Source organism: Neophocaena asiaeorientalis, unplaced genomic scaffold, assembly GCF_003031525.2.
Source record: "Neophocaena asiaeorientalis asiaeorientalis breed wild unplaced genomic scaffold, Neophocaena_asiaeorientalis_V1.1 scaffold648, whole genome shotgun sequence".
In the NCBI taxonomy this organism is placed as follows: domain Eukaryota; kingdom Metazoa; phylum Chordata; class Mammalia; order Artiodactyla; family Phocoenidae; genus Neophocaena; species Neophocaena asiaeorientalis.
Genome location: NW_020172781.1, coordinates 5,976,589 through 5,997,828, shown reverse-complemented (window position 1 = coordinate 5,997,828; position 21,240 = coordinate 5,976,589). Strand labels below are relative to the sequence as shown.

At 50.2% G+C, this 21,240-nt stretch overlaps 1 protein-coding gene across 1 annotated transcript in view; it reads right to left on the bottom strand.

Moving 5' to 3' along the window:
• KIAA1671 (KIAA1671 ortholog) overlaps positions 1-21,240 on the bottom strand; it is a 188,278-nt gene that overhangs the window by 97,840 nt on the left and 69,198 nt on the right. The window contains exon 6 of the mRNA XM_024741543.1: positions 13,947-14,072. Within this exon, the coding sequence (XP_024597311.1) occupies positions 13,947-14,072 (126 nt within the window). The remainder of the gene's footprint in view (positions 1-13,946; positions 14,073-21,240) is intronic.

The window sequence follows — 21,240 nt, the reverse complement described above, 5'->3', positions numbered from 1 at the left end:
AGCCAGAGAGCTCTCCCTGCTAACTCGGTGAGCCCTGCTTGAGTACCTACAATGATGCTGCTGTGCTGGGGCACGAAGCTGCCAGGAGCAGGGATTTGCACTCAGATGGGCCTGGGTTCGAATCCCAGCTCTGACCCTGCCAAATGGCGTCGTCCTGGACAACCTGCTCCCCTTCTCTGTGCCTCGGTTCCTTCTGATGCCAAACGAGGTCGGTGAAAAAGATAACAACGACCACAACGGCAACAATAATAATTTCTTCCCTCACAGGGCAGCTGGGGGATGAGGTGAGGTGAGGTCAGAAGAGCGCCTAGCAGATTTCAAGTACTTGCTCACTGAAAGCCTTGAGGATGAAGTGTGAGGTGGTGGGGACATCGAGTGAGAATGATGGAGACCAGGTTCTTGCCCTCTGGGAGCTCAGAATCTACAGGAGGGAAGCACTTGGAAATAAATTATGGCACTGGAGGCTGAAGGGCCTGGAGTGCACAGGAAAGGGTGCAACCCAGGAGGGCTTCTTAGAGGAAGTGGCATGGAGCCGAGGCTTGAGATACGACCAAACGTTTCTCTTCTCAGGAGACCCTGTCTTCAAGTAGAAGATTTAGCATCTCTGGAAATACATCTTCTTAGGTCAGAAGTGCCATTTCTATATTCATGGGGCTCTCATTATGGGCTACCCACCCCCTGGACACATACACCCCCCCCACACACACACACACCTCTTTTAGAAATAAAACTTTGGGGAAACTTTTTTTCCCCAAAAAATAATTTATTCAAAAGAGAAACTATAGCAGTGAAAACAAACTGGGGTGGCCAGGGCTGTAAGGGCTGCAGGTGAACGTCCCAACTTCAGCCCAGCAGCCCTGACTGGCTTGCAAAATCGAAACTGACAAGAGACCTGATGGGGACCCAAGCTGAGTGACACGTGCTCCAAAATCAGTGACAAGCGTTAAAATAAAAATCTAAATGGCCGTGGAAGACTTGGCTTTTTCGGGTTTAGAATGAAGGCCCTAGTGCAAAAGGGGTTAAAAACTCCTAATAAAGCAAAATGTTGAAAGCATTTAGATCGCCCCCATCCTGCCCTCTGGTGGTCACTTGTGAACACTGCATCAGGAAACTGGTGCTTTCCTTTAATCTGGGAGGAGGACGAGTGGGGGAGAGAACAGAAACTGTAGCAAGACCCCCCCTGGAGGACACTCAGGGCATTTCTGATGCCCCTTGAAGGAGGAGGCTTCCAAGAGTCTGACATCCCTGGACCCAGCCCGCCGGTGGCACCTGCCCACTTTCCCAAGCCTCTGTTTCCCTATGAACTGTGGCAAAGATTCAGCGAGATCGTATGTGAATCGAGACTGCCAATATCGCCTGTGTTAACTGAAGGTGGCTGGGTGTGGTTAAAAAATTTTTTTTTCTCCAATGTATAAAAACAGTGAGATTTCACAATGAGATCAAATCCCCGTCATCAGTTCTGCTTGGAACATCGGGTGGTCCAGCCACTCTGGGCAGGACCACCCTGGGAGGGCCCCCGCCCTCTACACTGTTTGTCATTAAAAATTCCCATCCCTGCCTGGCCTGGCTTCTGAGGGTAGCCCCTGATACAGGATCTCAAGGGACACCGCCCACAAATCTGGATTCAGAAGCCCTGAATGCATCTATCTGAAGCCGGCACTTAGGGATCACCAGGTCAGGGGGTTTCTGAGGTGGAAAGAATGGGGTCCTCGGAGCGCTGTCCCATCCCCCTGACTAAATTCTCTGCGTTGCTCCAAGCCCTCCTCTCTGCTCAGTGACAAGGCCACCCTGCGAGCACAGGGGTCCCCTCCCGGGAGTGTGGCGAGGACAACAAATCTCTATTGCAAAGGCAAAGAGGTCAAGCCCCCCGGCCACTGCTCAGGCTGAGCCCTCTGCCTGGGCTGCCCTTCCTGCCTCTCCCTACCTGGCTGACTTCTACACGCCACCAAGACCCAGTTTCACTGTACCTCGAGCCCTTCTGGCTTCCCCACAACCAAGTCAAGGGTGTCCGAGCGCTGTTCCTCTCGCCAGGCCGGTTAGCTGTGCACGTGCCTATCCGTCCTCCCTGCTCAGCTGCTGACTCAGCCTCTGGTTCACTTGCTCACTCATTCATTCAACATGGCGCTGAACAAAGGAGTCAGGAGCCCGGAAATCCCTCAATTCTTGTTCGCGGTAGGGAGACAGGAGATCAGGAACCAAATAAATCGTAAGTGCAGACAGAGGTTAGAAGAGTGAAGAAATGAAACCGGTACAAGGGGACTGTAAAAATGAGGGGAGTGCCAAAAAGTGGAAACACACCAAATGTCCATCAATCGACACACAGCCAATCAAAGTGTGGTATGTTGACGTGACAGAGTATTATCTAGCCGTAAAAAGGAACGGAGTATCCGTCCATGGCCCGGATGGACCTAGAAAACATAAAGATGAGTAAAATAAGACTGACCCAGAAGGACAGATGCTGTGTGATTCCATTTATACAAGGTACCTAGAACAGGCAATTCTTACAGACAGAAAACAGGAGAGGGTTTGCCTAGGGCTGGGGACCGACTGGGGGTGGCAGCCAATGGGTACGGCTTTCTTTTTGGGTGAGGAACACATTCTAGAGGTGACTGTGGTGATGGCTGCACGTATTAAAAACCACGGAATTCTACCCTTTGAATGAGTGGATTGTATGTCATGTGAATTACATCTTGATAAAGCTGTTACATTTTGAAAAGTGAGCCAAGTCCAAGAAAAACGTTAACTATGTATTAGTCCAGGTGGTTCATGAAAATGAAAAATGTTCAGAGTGATACATGAGAATGACTAGGGTTTGGGAAACATCAAATTCATGTGTTAGATCCTCCAAGCACAAGCTCCGTGTGGGTTCAAATCCCAGCTCTGTCACCTCCTGGCTTCATGATGTGGGCAAGTGACCTCACCTCTCTGGGCCCCAGCTTTGCCAACTGGAAAATGGGAACAAGAATAGTTCCCACCTCATAGGGTCACCGTGAGAATGAACCGAACATAGTGCCTGGCGCATCCTAGGAGGTGGATAAATTGTATCAAGGAGGGGCCCAGGGACTGACTGCTAAGGGGTGCTTGGCTTCCTTGGGGGGTAATGAAAATCTTCTCAAATTGATTGCTTGATGGATGCACAAGTTTGTGAGTATACCAGAAGTGGAGTAAACCCTCGCGCTGCATGTCTGCTATGTGCTGGGCACCGTGCTGGGTGTTCCCTGCTTCTCAGAGCCTCCACTCTGATGGGGGAGGAAGACACAGGGTGACGGGAGGACATTGCATGTGACACAGGCGTCTGCGGTCCTTCTAAAGACGTGGCATCAGGGAAGGCCCCGCTGAGCGGTGACACTGAGCTGAGAGATGCCCTGAGAGGAGGGGAGTCAGGAGGGAATCTGGAGGACAGCAAACAGCCTGTGCTAAGGGCCTGGGTGGAAACACAGCCGCATGTGAAGGGAACATTCTGGAGGCCAGTGTGGCTTGAGTGGGGTGATTGGAGATTGAGTGCTGGGAGCAGAGGTCACGTGGGTGGCCAGGGGCCAAACCACACACAGTCCTTTAGGCCGTTTGTGCCCACGAACTGGAGCCTGAGTGCGACGGGATTTTATCCTCCAGGAACCGATGTGAACCTGGCTTCTCTCCAGCGTGCGGTAGGTGCTCGGCAAACGTTTCTGGAATGAACTCTGAACTCTGCCTGGGCCCTGGACCACTAAGTCCAACTTGGCAATTTACCAATGTCTTTCTCATCCACTCATGACAGCCTGTGAGGGGCATGGAGTGGGCTTCACCCCATTTCACAGATGAGGGAAATAAAGCTCAGCGAGGTGTCCGAAGCCAGAGAGTGGCAGCTGAACAAGGTTAGATGAGAATACGGGTCGAGTGGGGCTTATTCGGGGTTCCCGCAGGCGTGTGTGTGTGTGTGTGTACATATACACAAGAGCGCTTGTGTGCACCCTGGAAGCAGAAATGGTGTGGCCCCAGCAACCCTGCCAGGGTGCTGTGTCTCAATCGCCTGTACAGGTGAAGCAAGTAATTGTGACTGTTAGCAGTTGAAAGTGTATGTTCATTAATGATTTACTTTCTTACAAAAAAAAAAAAGAAGTGAGAGTCAGGATTATTCTAGTATTAGCATCATTCTCACGCAAGGGCACATCAACATACTTTCCCAAGGAGGTGAAACTAAAGGACGAGATCATCCTCTGCCCTCTGGGCCTCTGATTCCTCACCTGTGCAATGGCGGCAGTGTGCCATGGCACGGAATGGGTTAACACGTGGACAAGGTGAACAGGTCCCAGGATATCCTCCCAGCGCCCACAAGCTGCCCGCCCGGCCCCAGCAGGGAGGCTTCGCAAGCGGAGCAGGTGTTCAGGTCATTCACTGGCCTTTGGCCTCTGCGGGTGGCAGGCACCTGGCTGGGGGTCCTCCGTGGCCTCAGTGCCCAGGAACCCACAGAGCCCCGGGAGTTCCAGTGGCACAACTGAAACAGAATTCAGCCCAGCAGGACTCCCCTGTCCTCACAAAACGCCCTCACCCCTCCCCGGCCGCAAGGGGCGAGTCCACAGGCCAAGAATCAATCCAGGTGTTGCGATTCCTTTGCTGTGTGCCCTTGGGCCAGTCACCTCCCCTCTCTGAGCCTCGAGTTCAGCATCTCTAAAATGGGCATCTTCCTAGCACCTCAGGATACAGTGGGGTCACTCAGGGGGAAAATGCCAGGATATGGCCCTCAACAAAGTGTAAGGGCCCAGGCCTCAGGTTCCTCATCTACAACATGGGGACAACCTCTTGGGGTTTGAGAGGATTCAATGGGATAGTAGAATAACGTTTGTACAGCACTCAGCACAGGGACTGTCATGTAGAAACTCAATATATGATATACAGTCATGGTAATAACAGCAAACACTTAAAAAACACCTACTAGGTGTCAACCACTGTTCACAGTGCCTTCTGACATTAATTCATCTAAACTCAGTTCATTTCTAACAAGTTGGCTCTATTATTATCCCTCTTTTACAGATGGGGAAACAGAGGCATAGAGATATTAACCCACATAAGGTCACATGGCTGAGAAGTAGCAGAGTTAAGATTCAAACCCAGGCTCTCTGGCTTAAGATACACTTCAACTAAAAAATTATTTTTGGTATGCATATTATAACACAAATTTAAAAAATTATTTTCTGCGCAACAACAAAAAAGTATTAGATAGATGTAATCAAAATTGAAAACTTTCATGCATCAAAGAGCACTACTAAGAGAATGAAAAAACAGTCCACAGAATGGGAGAAAATATTTGCAGATCACGTATCTAATAAGAGACGAATAGCCAGGATATACATATGTGTGTGTGTGTGTGTGTGTGTGTATACACACATCAATCTGATTCAAAAATGGGCAAAGATACACAACTAGCCAAGAAGCACAAGAAAAGATATTCGGTATCATTAGTTGTTAGGGGAATGCAAATCAAATCCACGAGGAGATACCACTTCACACCCATTAGGATAGATAGTATTTTTAAAAAAAACACAGAAAATGACAAGTGTTGGTGAAGATGTGGAGAAATTAGAACGCTTGTGCATTATTGCTGGTGACAATGTAAATTGGTGAAGCCACTGTGGTGAACCCTCAAAAAGTTAAACGTAGAATTACCACATTTTTTTGAGCAATTCCACTCTCCGGTATAGACTCAAAATAATGGATAGCAGGGACTCAGACAGATACTTGCACACCAGTGTCACTAGCAGCATTATTCACAATAGTCAAAAGGTGGACACAACCCAAGTGTCCATCCACAGAAGAACGGACAAACAAAATGTGTTCTGTACATACGACGGACTATTTTTCAGCCATAAAAAGGAGTGGAGTGCTGACACGTGCTACACCACGGACAAATAAATAAACAAAACAAGCCAAACACAAAAGGATACACATCGTATGATTCCATTTATATGAAGTACCCAGAAAGGGCAAATTCATAGAGGCAGAAAGTAGAGTAGAGGTTACCGGGGGCTGTGGGAGTCGGGGAGTGGGGAGTTAGTGTTTCACGGCACAGACAGACTTTCTGTTCGGGATGATGAGAAAAGCTCTGCCGATGGATGGTGGTGATGGCTACAAAACACCGAGAATTTATCTAATGACATGCATTATTATAGATGTATAGTAAGCTTAAAATGGTTAAAATGGTAAATTTTATGTTATGTGTATTTAACCACAGTAATTTTTTTTTAATCGTCTTGCCCAAATTGTTCCAACATCCTAACCAGTCTCCAAGCTTCCAGTTTACCCTCTCCAACCCTTCTCTGCAATGCCACTAGAGGGCGCTCCAGGCCGCACCTCTGACCTTCTCTAACCCTGGTCCTAACTTCCCTTGGCTCTTCCACGCCTCTGGCCGGCGAACATCACACCCCTTATTCTAACCCTGAAGGCTCATCCCCACCGCTCTCCAGGTAACCCCCTCGAAGCTCCTGGAAAACCCCACATTGTCCCACCCAACACCAGAGTATTAGCTCCAGGAGAGCAGGAACCACGTCTTGTTCACTGCTGTACCTGATGGGCCCAAAACAGCACATAACACATAGTAGATACTCATGCATTTCTGTTGAAAGAAAGAGTGAGTGACTAAATCAACAAATAACTAGTTTGTACCGTCCTGGCTTTACAGTCTAGGAATGTGAGCAATTTGAGGACAAGTTAGCTTGTTCATCTTTGGTATCTGTAAAGCTTTGCATGAATTAATAACTGGGTGGAGGATGGATGGATGGGTAGGTAGATGGCTGGGAGGGTAGATGAGTGAGTGGGTGGAGAGAGAACTGGGTAAATGAATAAATACAAAATCTTCCCAATACAAAATCTCAGGCACAACTGGTTATTTGCTTTTTTTTTTTTTTTTTGCGGTACGCAGGCCTCTCACTGTTGTGGCCTCTCCCGTTGCGGAGCACAGGCTCCGGACGTGCAGGCCCAGCGGCCATGGCTCACGGGCCCAGCCGCTCCGCGGCATGTGGGATCTTCCCGGACCGGGGCACGAACCCGTGTCCCCTGCATCGGCAGGGGACTCTCAACCACTGCGCCACCAGGGAAGCCCTGGTCATTTGCATTTTAAGACCTAGGAAATGAAAGCTTTCTGGTCTGGCTGGTTTTAATCCAGAAAAGGAACTTTAATCAGCTGAGATATAAATTACTCCATTCTTCTCCAGCCCTTTGGACTCAACAGTGAAAGACAAGAAGCCATTAACAAATGAAATTAGCCACCTGTCAGAGGATTCCGGGGCCTCCTAAGAGCCCAGCTTGCTGTCCAGATCCTCACCACTCAGCTCCACGTCACGCGCCTAGAGCTGGCCCATCATCCGGACTCACCCAGGCTGAAGGAGTCACTCTGGCCACTGGGCCGGCTCCCACCCGGCCTGTTCCTTCCACCTCAGCCTTCCTTCCCTTCCCTGAGGCTTGCTCCCCAGCAGACTGGGGGCCTTGGAGGGTGGGGATTGTGTCCTCCAATCCCTGAAGCCCAGTGCCCAGCACACATCTCACATCACAGCACACAGATGCTGGGTAGATTTTCTCTCTTGTCCTGTATCCTGGTTTGGAGGCCCCAGGCTTCCTTGACAAGGAAGCCGGACTGTACTAAACCATGCTATTTGGTTTTTGTTGCCGTTGTTGTTTTGGCTGCACCGCACGGCTTGCAGGATCCTAGTTCCCCAACCAGAGATTGAACCCATGCCCCCTGCAGTGGAAGCGCGGAGTCCCGACCACTGGACCGCCACGGAATTCCCGACAATGCTATCTGAACGACCAATGGCCATTTCCAACGTGGCCAACTTCCAGCATGGAACACTGACTTTTCCAGACCCTCTTGCTGCTAGCAGTGGCCATATGACCCATTACTGCCCTCTGGGAGGGTGCTCCAGGGAGAGCTGTTGCTTTCTTGCAAACTCAGCTGACATGGCCCCTCTGGCTTCCCACTTCTTCCCACCTGAAAGTGGACCGAATGGCTGGAAAAGTGACAGCCACCTTGGGACCATGAGGCACGAAGCAGGAGGGAAAGCCCAAGAGACTCTCAGAGGTGCTGACCTAAGCCAGCCGCTGCCCACCTCCAGATATCTTGCTGCGTGAGGCAAATTAGGCCTTTCAATTAAGGCAGTGAGCCACGTTCCTGGTACAGTCCAGCATGACGTGGACACAGGCCCAGCTTCATATGTGGCAACACCAAGCAACACAGTATGGGGAGGAGAATTCACATCCCCAGCAAATAAAAAGCCATCATATCTTTATGTACAACTTGTTTTTTAAGCACAATCTTTGATGAGTTCTTTCTAGCAGTTCATATATGGTTTTCCATTTTGCTTTTTTTTTCCTTCTCTTTTGACAGCCCAGTCAACCAACTGAAATTCAAAGAGAACCTCTAACCAGGACCACTGATGTCTCCATTTTGGGGCCACATCAAGAGTTCCCTCTTATCTCAAGCTGATCGCACTCACAAGAATTACTATTCTTGTCATTAGAATTCAAAAAAATGTGCCCCCATTCTCCAGTCACTATAATAAAGTTACCAGGCTCAGAGTGGATATATGTATATGTATAACTGATTCACTATGCTGTACACCTGAAACTAACACAACATTGTAAATCAACTATACTCCAATAAAATTTTTTTTCAAAAAGAGAGAGATCATAAAAAGGAAAAAAATAAAGTTATCAGGTTCAAATGCTTTCAAAGCTTCAGGGATTGCCCTGGCCGATCCTTGTCCAAAGATGACAGCATGATGACAGAGTTGTCAGGAGGTGTGTCACTGCTCAAAAGCAAGAACCACTGGGTCATCAGCAGGACATATGGGAAAAGTGAGAGCTCAGGATTAAAACACACACTGGGCGGGGTGGGGCGGTGTCCAGGAATGACTTCCAGGCCATCTCCTGGACCCTGCATGACACTCAGGAATAGAACACAATTTCACACCCCCCAACCCTGGCCCAAGCTGCTCCCTCCACCAGGGGCAAACCACTTCTTCCCAGACCACACCCATCTGGCAAACGCTTGTTCATCTTTGAAGACTTAAAACAATTGTCCCTCCTCTGTGAGACCTCCCTAGATGGAGAGATATACTCCCTAATTTTGGGAGGGGGGGACTTGGAACCATGAGCAAATTGAACGAGGGAATGCAGGTGAAGCACGCAACAGGGCGCCTGGCACACACAGCAAGGGCTCAGTGAACCACAGCCATTAGAACCCAAGGCAGTTATTTAGTTACCTTCTTATCCACCTGTGTCTTATTCCTAACATGCAGATAAACATTTGTCAAAAGAAAGACTGGGGGGCTTCCCTGGTGGCGCAGTGGTTGAGAGTCCGCCTGCCGATGCAGGAGACACGGGTTCGTGTCCCAGTCTGGGAGGATCCCACATGCCGCGGAGCGGCTGGGCCCGTGAGCCATGGCCTCTGAGCCTGCGTGTCTGGAGCCTGTGCTCCGCAACGGGAGAGGCCACAACAGTGAGAGGCCAGCGTACCGCAAAAAAAAACAAAAAGAAAAGAAAGACTGAACCCCCGAAATGTTCCATCTCAGCCCAACTGGGCTGGTCACTGACCCCCCGACACGCCTCTCGCTTCACCTCACCATGCCTTTGCATGCGTTGTCCCTATGTCCTGAGTGCCCGCCTTCACCTAACTACGCCCTCCCGGGCCACCCCCAGGCCCGCCTGGACTGTGGACCCAAGGAAACTGAGTGAGAGACTCTCCAGGGCCCCCTCACTCAGGGCCTGGCACAAAGCAGGCCCACGAGGGGGTGAACTCATCACTAGATGAGCCACCAAATGCTGACCGACGGGTTTGGGGATTTGGGAGAACATTCTTGAGGTTACCAGAGGCCCATCTGCCACATCGCAGGGAAGCCCCAGAGCCAGTGAATCTGTGCCTTCACGGTCACGGGAGGGGCCTCTGGGGTGAACCATGACCCAAGGTCGTGGTCCACGACTGAATCACTGTGTTTTACGATCCCAGCACGAGTGCGAGCCAAAGGCTCACTTTACGAGGAAAAGAGGGCGTGCCCATCCACCACCACCCGTGGATGGTGGAGGGAGGAGGCTGGGCGCAGGACTACGACCTGCCACACAGACCGGAGGTCCTAAGGACGGCCCTGAAAGAAGCAGGGGAGCAGAGAGAGCAGAGAGCACCGGCCAGGGACTCAGAACTCCAGTCCCAGCCCAGCCTGGCTGCCGTGGGACCCCCCGGACAGAACACCTCCCCTCCCCTGCCCTCTGTTTCCTCAACGGCAAAAAAAACTCCTAAAAGATGGGACAACTTCCCGTTCCATCAGCAGCTCTTTGAGAGAATATAGAGGAAAAAAACAGCTGACAGCAAATCATAATTAACAACACAGTGGGACTTCCGTGGTGGCGCAGCGGTTAAGAATCCGCCTGACAATGTAGGGGACACGGGTTCGAGCCCTGGTCCGGGAAGATCCCACATGTCGCGGAGCAACTAAGCCTGTGCGCCACAACTACTGACCCTGCGCTCTAGAGCCCGCGAGCCACAACTACTGAGCCCGTGTGTCACAACTACTGAAGCCCGCGCGCCTAGAGCCCATGCTCCACAACAAGATAAGCCACCGCAATGAGAAGCCCGCGTACCGCAATGAAGAGCAGCCCCCGCTCCCCGCAACTAGAGAAAGCCTACGTGTAGCAACAAAGACCCAACGCAGCCAAAAATAAATAAATTTATTTTAAAAAAAACCCCAAAGAAAAACACAGTAACATTTACCAGGCAGTTACTCTCCATCAGTGCTTCATAAGCATCATCTCTTTTCAGCCCCATCCTCCTACCACACAATGAGGTAGACTCAGACCTTGGGAGAGGCACTTACTGGCTCTGAGCCTCAGTTTTCCCACCTGTAAAATGGGGATAAACTAGTATCTACACCACCCAGTAAGCACTGTGGTGGGCACTGTGGTGGGCACTGTTATTCCTGCAATCCACCACTTTACAGAGGAAAAAAAGAGAGGCACTGAGTGCTAAACTCACTCGTTTGCCGCCTCTATGAAGCGGCCGGGCGGAACCGATCTGACCTCATGCTCAGGGTCTGACTAGCTGGGGGTGGGCAGGGCTCTGCAGATCAGCAGGGCATCGGCCCCAGTGGGTCCCAGGCACCCTTTGGAGGGTGGCCAACCCTGTGCTGGACAAATATCACATTCTCAGCCCCGGGGATTGGTTGGCTGTCTTGTTTCCTTGTGAGCGATGCCCCAAGCACTGCAGGCCCAAGGGGAGAGAGGGGCTGGCAGAGTGGTCCCAGGCCAAAAGCACAGGCCTGAGGCAGAAGGGGCCCAGGGCTAAGGCTGGAGGCGAAACAGGCCCAGTATGCATTCCAGCTCCCCCATTTGCTAACTGTGTGGCCTCGGGCAAGTGGCTTAACCTCTCTGAGACTCGGTTTCCTCCTCTGCAAAATGGGATTCATATTCCCTAACATGAGTGGGGAGTGGGGACTGACAAGGCCTGGAGCACAGACTCAAAAAAGGGAGATGAACCTGAATCTCAATTGGAAGTCAACAGTACAAAGTCATCAATCAAAACAGTGACGGGAGTAACAGCGGATGGCGTTTATCCACTAGTGAGTGAATCCTCGAACGTACCACGGAGTATAAAACGCAGGGCTGACCACCTCCTACCTCCAGAGGGGTAGGGGCAGCTGGCAGGGCCAAGGGCTCAGGACCCCAGGCCTCACCTGAAGGGTTGCCCTGCCTACGTCAGGCCCTCTCTCGGGGCCTCAGTTTCCCCGTTCATAATGAGAAAGTTGGACTAGGAGAGAAAAAAGGGAGACGACAGGAGGAGGGGGAGTTAGGAGGAGGAGGAGGAGGGGGCAAGGGAGGTGGAAGAGAAGGAGAGGAAAAGGAAAGCGGGAACAGTGATCCCTGCAGCCAAGGCATTAACTGGGAATTTACTCTCCTGAGGGCTGAGTGACCTCATTTACTGCTCACAAAAATACTCTGGAGGCCACTTAGGACCAGCCTCATTTTACAGAAGCAAAAACTGAGGCTCAGTGGGGTCCATCAGACCACTTGCCTGAGGTCACAGAGTGCCAGAGTCAGAACTTGAACCTACTTCTTTCAGCCTCCAGAGCCCCAATGCTGAGGTCCTCCCAGACAGGCTTTTGGAGCCATCAGAAAGTGAGCTGAACACCATCACCCCCTGGTGGCCACTACCTGGAATTGCAGGTGTCAGTCCTGAAAGCAGGGAACCGAGGTCTGGGGCCCCAGCTCTGTCTTGCTCAGGCTCAGTACCCCAACCCGTCCACCTCTGGGGGAGAGGTGATCAAGCAGGCAGTAATGGGGCAGGTGTCTTGGGGGCCAGAAGGAGGGAGCCACCTGACGACTCCATGGACAAAGGCTCCTCAGTGACAGAGGGAGAAAGGGGAGGGGCCAGCAAGCAGAGACTGTAAAAAGACAGGGTTTGAATGCTCTTCGCTCCATGGCCTTTGTCTTCTCCCTCTCTCTCTCTCTCTCACACTCACACACACACACACACACACACACACACACAATCAGATAAGCTGAGTCAGTGCCTGAGAGGGAATGGAGACAAGGGTGAGAAAGAAATCGGTGGCTGAGATCTGAACACTTGAGGAATTTTCCAGGGCTTCTCAGCCGACGTCTGAGTCCCTGCGTGGGAGCTGTCACCCCCAGCCCCACAGTCAGGCCTTTTCACTCTCCCATCAGGTCTCGGCAAGAAGCCTGCCAGGGGCAGTGTCTTCACCCATTTTACAGAGGAGGAGACCAAGGTTTAGGAAACTGAAGCCTCTTGCCCGTGGCCATAAAGCTAGACGGAATGGACCTCAGGCTTCAATGCTGCAGGAGCCCACGTCTCAGAGACGTGAGACCGGGCACAGATAACCACTGAAATGCATGCAGCCTTGCACTCAGAATGATCTCAGGCACAGAGCTGGTGTTGCCTCATTAAAAAAGGCTTATCTCAGATGTCCCCACGTGGGGCCCAGGGCCCGGAAGGAAATGCAGAGCTCAGCAGATCTCCCAGGATCATGGAGCGAAAGTGAAAAGAAAAAAAAACAGAAAAGAAAATCACGGAAATTCAGATGTGGTAAAGCCCTGGAACCCAGCTGGGGAAACTGAGGCTCCAGGGAAGGGGGCTCCCCTGGGGTCCTGCCGCCTCATTTAACTACTTGCTTCCACAAGTGAGGAAACAGGCTGAGAGGGAGGAAGTGCTGGCTGAGGAGACAGAGCTCAGTGACAGCCAAAAGGACACTCGAAAACAAGAATAACAACAATGATAATAATAATGGCAACGTAACACTTATTAAAGTGTTTACCGTGTACCTGGGACCAAGCTAAACACTTCTCGAATTATCTTAGCTGAACCCCACATCAGCCCTGTGAAGTAGATGCTATTACTACCCCCATTTTACAGATGAGGAAACTGAGGCCGGGTGCCCATCTGCATGCACAGCTAGGATGTGAACCCAGGCGATCCGGCTCCAGAAGCAGCTTAACCCCACCTTCCTCCTGTCGTCACCACACTATCGATCACTGTCTGAATTACCATATGCTGGGCCCCACGCAATCCTACTCCATCCTCCCAGTGGCGCAAAAGAAGCAGGAATCACAGTGCTGTTCTCCTGGTGAACAAACTGAGGTGCATGGAAATTAATAAAAATTGCTCAAAGAGTCTGAGAGGAGACAGTGCTGGGATTTGAACCCAGGGCGCTCGGACCCCAGCACGTGTTCTCCTCACTGCTCCATGCCAAGCAGCAGGGGCTACCCCTCCACAAGGGGCCAAAAACCCACGAGGGGAGAAGGCTTCCCCAGCAGAGCCACCAAACACCCTCCACGTCATGAACCATGGCAGAGCCAGACAACACCAGGCTCCCGGACAGTCACCTGACTGTCCCCGTCCCCCGCAGGCCCTGGGGCCAGCCTGGGACATTCCCAACTGTGTCCACTCTGGCCACGCCAGCACCACTCACCACGAAGGGCCCGCTCCTCTTGTCCTTGCAGAAGCTGTGGCTTCTCCGGGGGCCCGCGGCCACAGGGATCACCTGCCAGAGCAGCGGCTCGTTGTCCTGGAGGGCAAACTCCCTCCCCGGCGGCACCTGAGGCACAGGACACAAGAAGAGGACTTTACTGGGGCTTCCCTATTTGCAGGAAGAATGGACACCGAGAGAGTCCATTCTGGCCTAAAAGGGCAAAGAAGAAAATTAAAGCACCAGATGCTCCATCCCCCCACCCCGCACCATCCCATGGCAGGCGGTCCACCTCAATGAAGGGGGGTAATATGTAGGATCAGCAGGTCTGGGTTCAGCCCAGCCTCAGCCACTTAGTAACTGTGTGACCTCAGCTGTGTGCCTTAACCTCTCTGAGCCTTGATCATGTGGGGAAAGACCCCCTAATAATCGTCCTCAGTTCAGGGATGGACCAGCCCATGGAAAGCGTGTGACTCAGTGCTGCCACCAGGGGGCAGACGTGCGTGAGACCTGGGTGCCTGGTTGGCTTCACCTTAGTCTCCCCCATGCCTGGCATGTGGGGAGCCCTCCGTAAATGTTAGCCTGCCTCATCACTGCCACTGGCAACTTTGGCGACCTCATTTCAGACATCCTTCCATGCATCCAAACACATGTGCACATATACAGAGAAATGGTACATGAATACAACAGAGTAGGTGTGCTGGTATGAATCCTGTTATTTTTATATATAAGGGGATAGAGTCACAAGCCAGTAAACACAGGACTCTAGAATGTGGACACCTCACACTGTCCCTGCCCAGAGAGCGAAGGCATCTGCTTAAGAACACGGAGCATGAGTGAAGAGCATAGCTGGATTCCTGATCCCTTGCCTCATAGCCTCTTTTTTGATGCCTTATGAGGCTCTCTGGTTCTCCTCTGACCTCCCTGGCTATTCCTTCTGAGGCTCCCTGCATCTCAGAGGGACATGTGAAAGTGTGACCCAGGCCAGCCACGCAGCCTCCTCTTCTACATCACTCCCTTGGGGTTTCTTATCACACCCCATGGCTTAAATAAATCCTGTGTACACACGGACGAGTCCAGATTCTGTCTCTCTGTGTTGGGACTCCAGACTTGCAGATCCCATTGCCCATTTACCATCTATAGTCACTGCTCACACTGGTCTGAGACCTCATGTGCCCAAAACAGGCCTCTCCATTCCTCCCCTCCAATCTTGTCCCCGTCACCAGCTGGGTAGGCCAAGACCCTCGGGTCACCCTCTGTCTCCTCTTTCTCTCTGTCCCATCAACAAAGTTGACACGGCCTTCAAAACATGCTGCAAACCTCACATCATATACCAACATCGACTCAAAATAGATCAAAGACCTAAATGTCACAGCCAAAAGGAGAAAACTCTTAGAAGAAAATATAGGCTTATATCTTCATGACCTTCATGGATTAGGCAAGTGTTTCTTAGATAGGACACCAGAAGCTCAAGTAACAAAAGACAAGTAAACTAGACTACATCAAAATGAAAGACTCTGATGCTTCAAAGGGCACCATTAAGAAAGTGAAAAGTGGGACTTCCCTGGTGGCGCAGTGGTCGGGAATCCGCCTGCCAATGCAGGGGACACAGGTTCGACCCCTGGTCCAGGAAGATCCCACATGCCGCGGAGCAACTAAGCCCATGCACCACAACTACTGAGCCCGCATGCCACAACTACTGAAGTCCGCACGCCAAGAGCCTGTGCTCCACAGCAAGAGAAGCCATTGAAATGAGAAGACCGTACATCGCGAAGAAGGGTAGCCCCTGCTTGCCGCAACTAGAGAAAGCCCATGCGCAGCAACAAGACCCAACGCAGCCAGAAGTTAATTAATTAATTAATTGATTGATTTAAAAAAAGTGAAAAGACAACCCACAGAATGGGAGAACATTCCTGCAAATCATTATGTCTCATAAGGCACTTGTATCCAGAATGTACAAAGAATAATTACAGCTCAATAATAAAATAACAAACGAATCTAAAAATGGACAAAGGATCTGAATAGACATTACTCCAAAAAAGTACACAAATGGCCAATAAGCACGTTAAAAGATGCTCAACAGGAAATGCAAATCAAAACCACAACGATTATTTTGCAATATACACAAATACTGAATCATCATGTTGTACATCAGAAACTGATATAACATTACATGTCAATTATATCTCAATTAAAAAAAAACCACCATGAGATATCACTTCACACTCACTAGGATGGCTAGAATCAGCAAGACAGATGATAGCAAATGTTGGCTAGGATGCAGAAAAATTAGAACTCTCATACACTGCTGGTGGGAATGCAAAATGGTGCAGCTGCTTTGGAAAACAGTCTGACAGCCCCACGAAGGTGAAACCTGGAGTTATTACCATGTGACCCAGCAATGCCACTCCCAGGTATATAGCCAAAGAAATGAAAGCATACAAAAGCTTGTGCAGGAATGTTCATACCACCTTCCTCCATAATAGCTAAGGAGTGGAAACAACCCAAATGCCCATCACCGATGAATGGATAAATAAAATGGGGTGCAGCTATACTGCAGAATTATTCGGCCATAAAAAGGAATGAACCACTAATATATGCTACAATACGGATGGACCTTGAAAACATTATGCTAAGTGAAAGAGGTCAGTCACAAAGGACCACTTTGTGTGATTTCATTTATATGAAATGTCCAGGAATAGGCAAATCTATAGAGACAGAAAGTAGATGAGTGGTTGCCTGGGCCTGGAGGGTATTAGGAGAACAGGAAGTGACTGGTCAGTGGGTACAGGGCTTTCTGGGGGATGAAGAAGATATTTTAAAATTGAATGTGATTATGGTTACAGAACTCTGTGAATATACTAAAAGCCATTGAATTAACTGTACACTTTAAATGGGTGAATTGCATGGGCCATGAATTTATATCTCAGTAAAGCGGTTACCACCTCCTCAAAAAATGCTGCTAACTCCTCCACAGCCACCACCCTGGTGCAAGCCCTGTCACCTGTCTGGGGACCATGGCAGCCTCCTCACAGGCCTCCTTGCTTCCACCCTCACCCAGAGGGCAGCCAGGGGTCTCTCTGAGACACAGATGGTGGCAGCAGCTCAGAACCCTTTGCTAGCTTCCTTACGCTCTGGGCCCTCCTCCCCTCCCCAGCTCAGCTCTGGCCAGCATCCCAGGGCCCACTGGGGTCCCTCCAGCATCCCCAGGACCAGCTCATCTCCATGCTGGGGCATCTTCACTCACTGCTTCTGCCTCTTCCCCGCAGGTCCTGGCCTGTCTGGGGTGCTCCCATCATTCACATGGCATCTGTCAAGTCCCTTCCCATGAGACCATCCCTTAGAGAAAGGGGGTGACAGGGAGGTTACTCTATCTCCCCAGGACTTAAACCACTCTCTGAATGATCCCACTCACTCACTCTGCTTGCCCATCTGGACCAGCCCTGTCTGCTAGAACACTCTGTGATTATGGCGAGGCTCTCCATCTGGGCTGAGAAATACCATGGCCATGGGCCACTTATGGCTTTTTTTTTTTTTTTTTGCGGTACGCGGGCCCCTCACTGTGTGGCCTCTCCCGTTGCAGAGCACAGGCTCCGGACGCGCAGGCTCAGCGGCCATGGCTCACGGGCCTAGCCGCTCCACGGCATGTGGGATCTTCCCGGACCGGGGCACGAACCTGTGTCCCCTGCATCGGCAGGTGGACTCTCAACCACTGCGCCACCAGGGAAGCCCCACTTGTGGCTTTTGAGCACTTGGATGTGTCCAGTGCGACGAAGAAACTGAATTTTGGATCTTACTTAATTTTAACTAATTTAAATGGAAAGACCCACACGTGGCTAGTGGCTGCCGTATTGGACGGCACAACCTGATACAGTGGACTGAGCCCTCCCAGCAGCCCTGGTGCCCAGAACAGGGCCTGACACCAGACTCGTACACTTATTCGACGTGTGAAGAGATGAAGGTTGACCCTAAGTGCATCCCTCTGACTTCCACAAACCTTCTCCACATCAGGCCCTAGGCCAGGCACTTGACTATATGTTACTTTGTGATAAATCTCCAGCAAGTCCATGAGGCAAGCAGGATTCCCATTCTACAGGTGAGGAAACTGAGGCTCAGAGAGGTCTGGCAAGGTGCCCAGAGCCACACAGCTGGTAAGTCACAAAGCAAGGTCTGCCCAATGCCAGGTCTGCCCCATTTGCAGTCCAGGGCTGTTTCCAGGAAGAAATCAAATCATGAAAGTACAAAGTGTTCATCTTCCTAATGAAGAATTCTTTTTCCAAAAGGAAAGTGGCAGAACTTAAGCCAGCAGGTTACAGGAAGGAAATACAGATGGCCTCACACACAAGTGACAAGATGGAGGGCACTCACTGGGAGCATGAGCTCCAAAAGTTTGATAACCCAGCCGGCTGGCAAGGCTGAGGGAAGATGGGGCCCTGTCATCACTAGGGAGGATGTGAACTGGTACAGCTCCACTGCATGGCACGCTGGCAGTCGTGCAAAATCACAGCCCCTTTCCCCCGTGGAAGGGCAATCGCCATTCTGAACCCACAGATACACCTGCACATACCTGGTTTGTAAATAGTAAAAGGTGGGAAATATCATCCACGTCTACTATGACAGCAGTTAAAAACAATGAGGACGCTCGCTGTCTGCGGCTGAATGCAAAAGTTCTCGAAGAGGCTTTATACAAAAAAAAAAAAAAAAGGCAGGTAGCAGATCTGTGGGTTCAGCATTGACCCTCCACCCAAGAATCCCCAGGCGAGCTTCTAAAACTGACAAAGGCAGGCCCCACCCCAGAGACTTCAGCCAAATTGGTCTGGGGGGAAGGTCCTGCGCTGCTGTCTTTTAGGACTTACCCATAGGAAACCGAAGTTTCAACCACTCTTAGAGAACGCTCTCTTTTATGGAAAAGGGAAGGAAAAACAAGACTTACATATTCACATTTGCTTGTATTTTCGGAAAGAAACTCTAAAAGAATTTGGGCAGAAAAGAATATGATTACGGGATGAGGAGGAAACAGGAGGGATGGAGAATGAGAGGTCTGGGGGAATTTTTACTTTATAAGTATTTTTGGAGCCATGTGAAAATATTCTCTCTTGAAACGAAAATAAATCATTTGATGAAACGAAATACTATAATTGGGCCTGGGACAAAGTTCTGATAAATGTTAAGTGAAAAAGAAAGAAAGAGTGAGAACGAAGGGAAGAGAGGAGAGGAGGGAGGGAGGGAGGAATAACTTTAATTGCAATCACACCCCATGTGGGGCACATGAGCAGAATTGGCTGTCGATCAGGAAATCCTCACCCAAGGAAGCAGAGATGCACCTCAAGATGCTCAAAGAAGCCCTAGAACTCAAATCAACCCAAATGTCCATCCACAAAAGTCTGGATAAAAAAAGCTTGGGCTCAGTCACATAATGAAATACTTTGCAACCATTAAAAATAATAAGGTGATTATATATGCACTTTTTTTTTCTGTTAAAGTTTTAAAGCAAGTTATCTGGGTGTATATCTGAAAAAAAAAATTAACTCAAAAAGATCCATGCACCCCAATGATCACAGCAGCATTATTTATAATTGCCAAGGTATGGAATGTAAATGTCCATCAACAGATGAATGGGTAAAGAAGATGTGGTGTGCGTGTGTGTGTATATGTGTGTGTGTGTGTACCACACACACACTGGAATATTACTTGGCCATTAAAAAGAACGAAAGTTTGCCATTTGCAGCGGCATGGATGGATTTGGAGGGCATTATGCTAAGTGAAATAAGTCAGAGAGAGAAAGACACATACTGTATGTATCACTTATATGTGGAATCTAAAAAATACAACAAACTAGTGAATATAATAAAAAAGAAGGAGACTCACAGATATAGAGAACAAACTAATGGTTACCAGTGGGGCATGGGGGGAAGGGGCAACATAAGCTAGGCGGCGGGGAGGTACCAACTATTGGGTGTACATAGGCTCAAGGATGTATTGTATAACACGGGGAATATAGCCAATATTTTGTAATAACTGTAAATGGAAAGTAATCTTTAAAAATTTTACAAAACATTTTTTAAAAAGTTTAAATACACGACAGAGAAAACAAAGCAAGTTGTGAGACTTTCTGAAGAATGCTGCCATGTTTCCACAGAACAGTATGCATTTACCTATCTGTGTCTGGGCCAGGGTGCCCCAGCCTCAGCTCTACATGCATTTGGGGCTCCATGATTCTCTGTGTTGGGGGCTGCGCTGTGGGATGTTGTGGAGTACCCCTGGTCTCCACCCAGTAGATGCCAGGAGCAAACTCTTCCCTGGTTACGACAACAAAAAACATCTCAAACTTTGCCAAATGCGCCCTGGCAGCAAAGCTGCCCATGGCCGAGAACCACCAACAAGTCTGGAGGGGAGGGTCCCAGTGCACCAGAGAGTCCTCATGGGGGAGCTTTCCATCCTAAACCATATGTTTCAATAATATTTTAAATTGTGCCCAAGCATTCACTACTTTTGCAATAAGAAAAATACAACAATTATAAATCAATACATATGCGATGGGTAAGCCACTCTGGAGTGTAGGCAAGTCTCCAAGAAGATCAAAAACTGTAACAGTGGCTGCATCTGGGGGACGGGAAAGGAAAGGGGTCCGGGGGGACATTTTTCTATACATGTTATACACTCTAGTAAGGTTTGAATTTTCAACAACCAACATTTTTTACTTCTGTTTTGCTCTTATTTATTTTTTAAAGGTCCAGAACCAAAGATCTTTGGGCAGCAGAGAAGAGAAACGGGGAGCTGTTCCAAAGCTTCCCAGTCCCCTTTGTGAGAAAACAGATCCCCTGACAATGAACGCTCCTGGGGCCTCGGCACCCCGGGCGGGCGTCCAAGGCCGGGCTTGGGTGGCCCCTCCACGAGGCCCCACGTCTCCTGCTGCCGGCGGGCCCCTCAGCCAGGTGCTGGCACACAGATGCAGTGTCACATTTCCATGGCCTCCTCCCTCTCTCGCTTCCCCATAACAACAGCCTGGAGCGGGGCGTGGGGGGTGGGCGGGGGGGGGTAGGCAAAACCCTTCCTGGAGGCGCATCTGCGGAGCCCGCTGCCCGCCTGGCCCATGCTGGGCACTTTACCTCCTCTCCGCCTGGTAGCAGCGCCTCAAGGATAGGAATCCCCGTTAACTCCTAACTCCAGAGAGGGGGAAACTGAGGCTCGGGGAGGCCAAGTGCCTGCTCTGCACACAGCTGAGCCGGTGAGCGGCAGAGCGGAGATTCCAACGCAAGCCTGAATATGGTCATCGGAAGACACGTGGGTTCAAAGT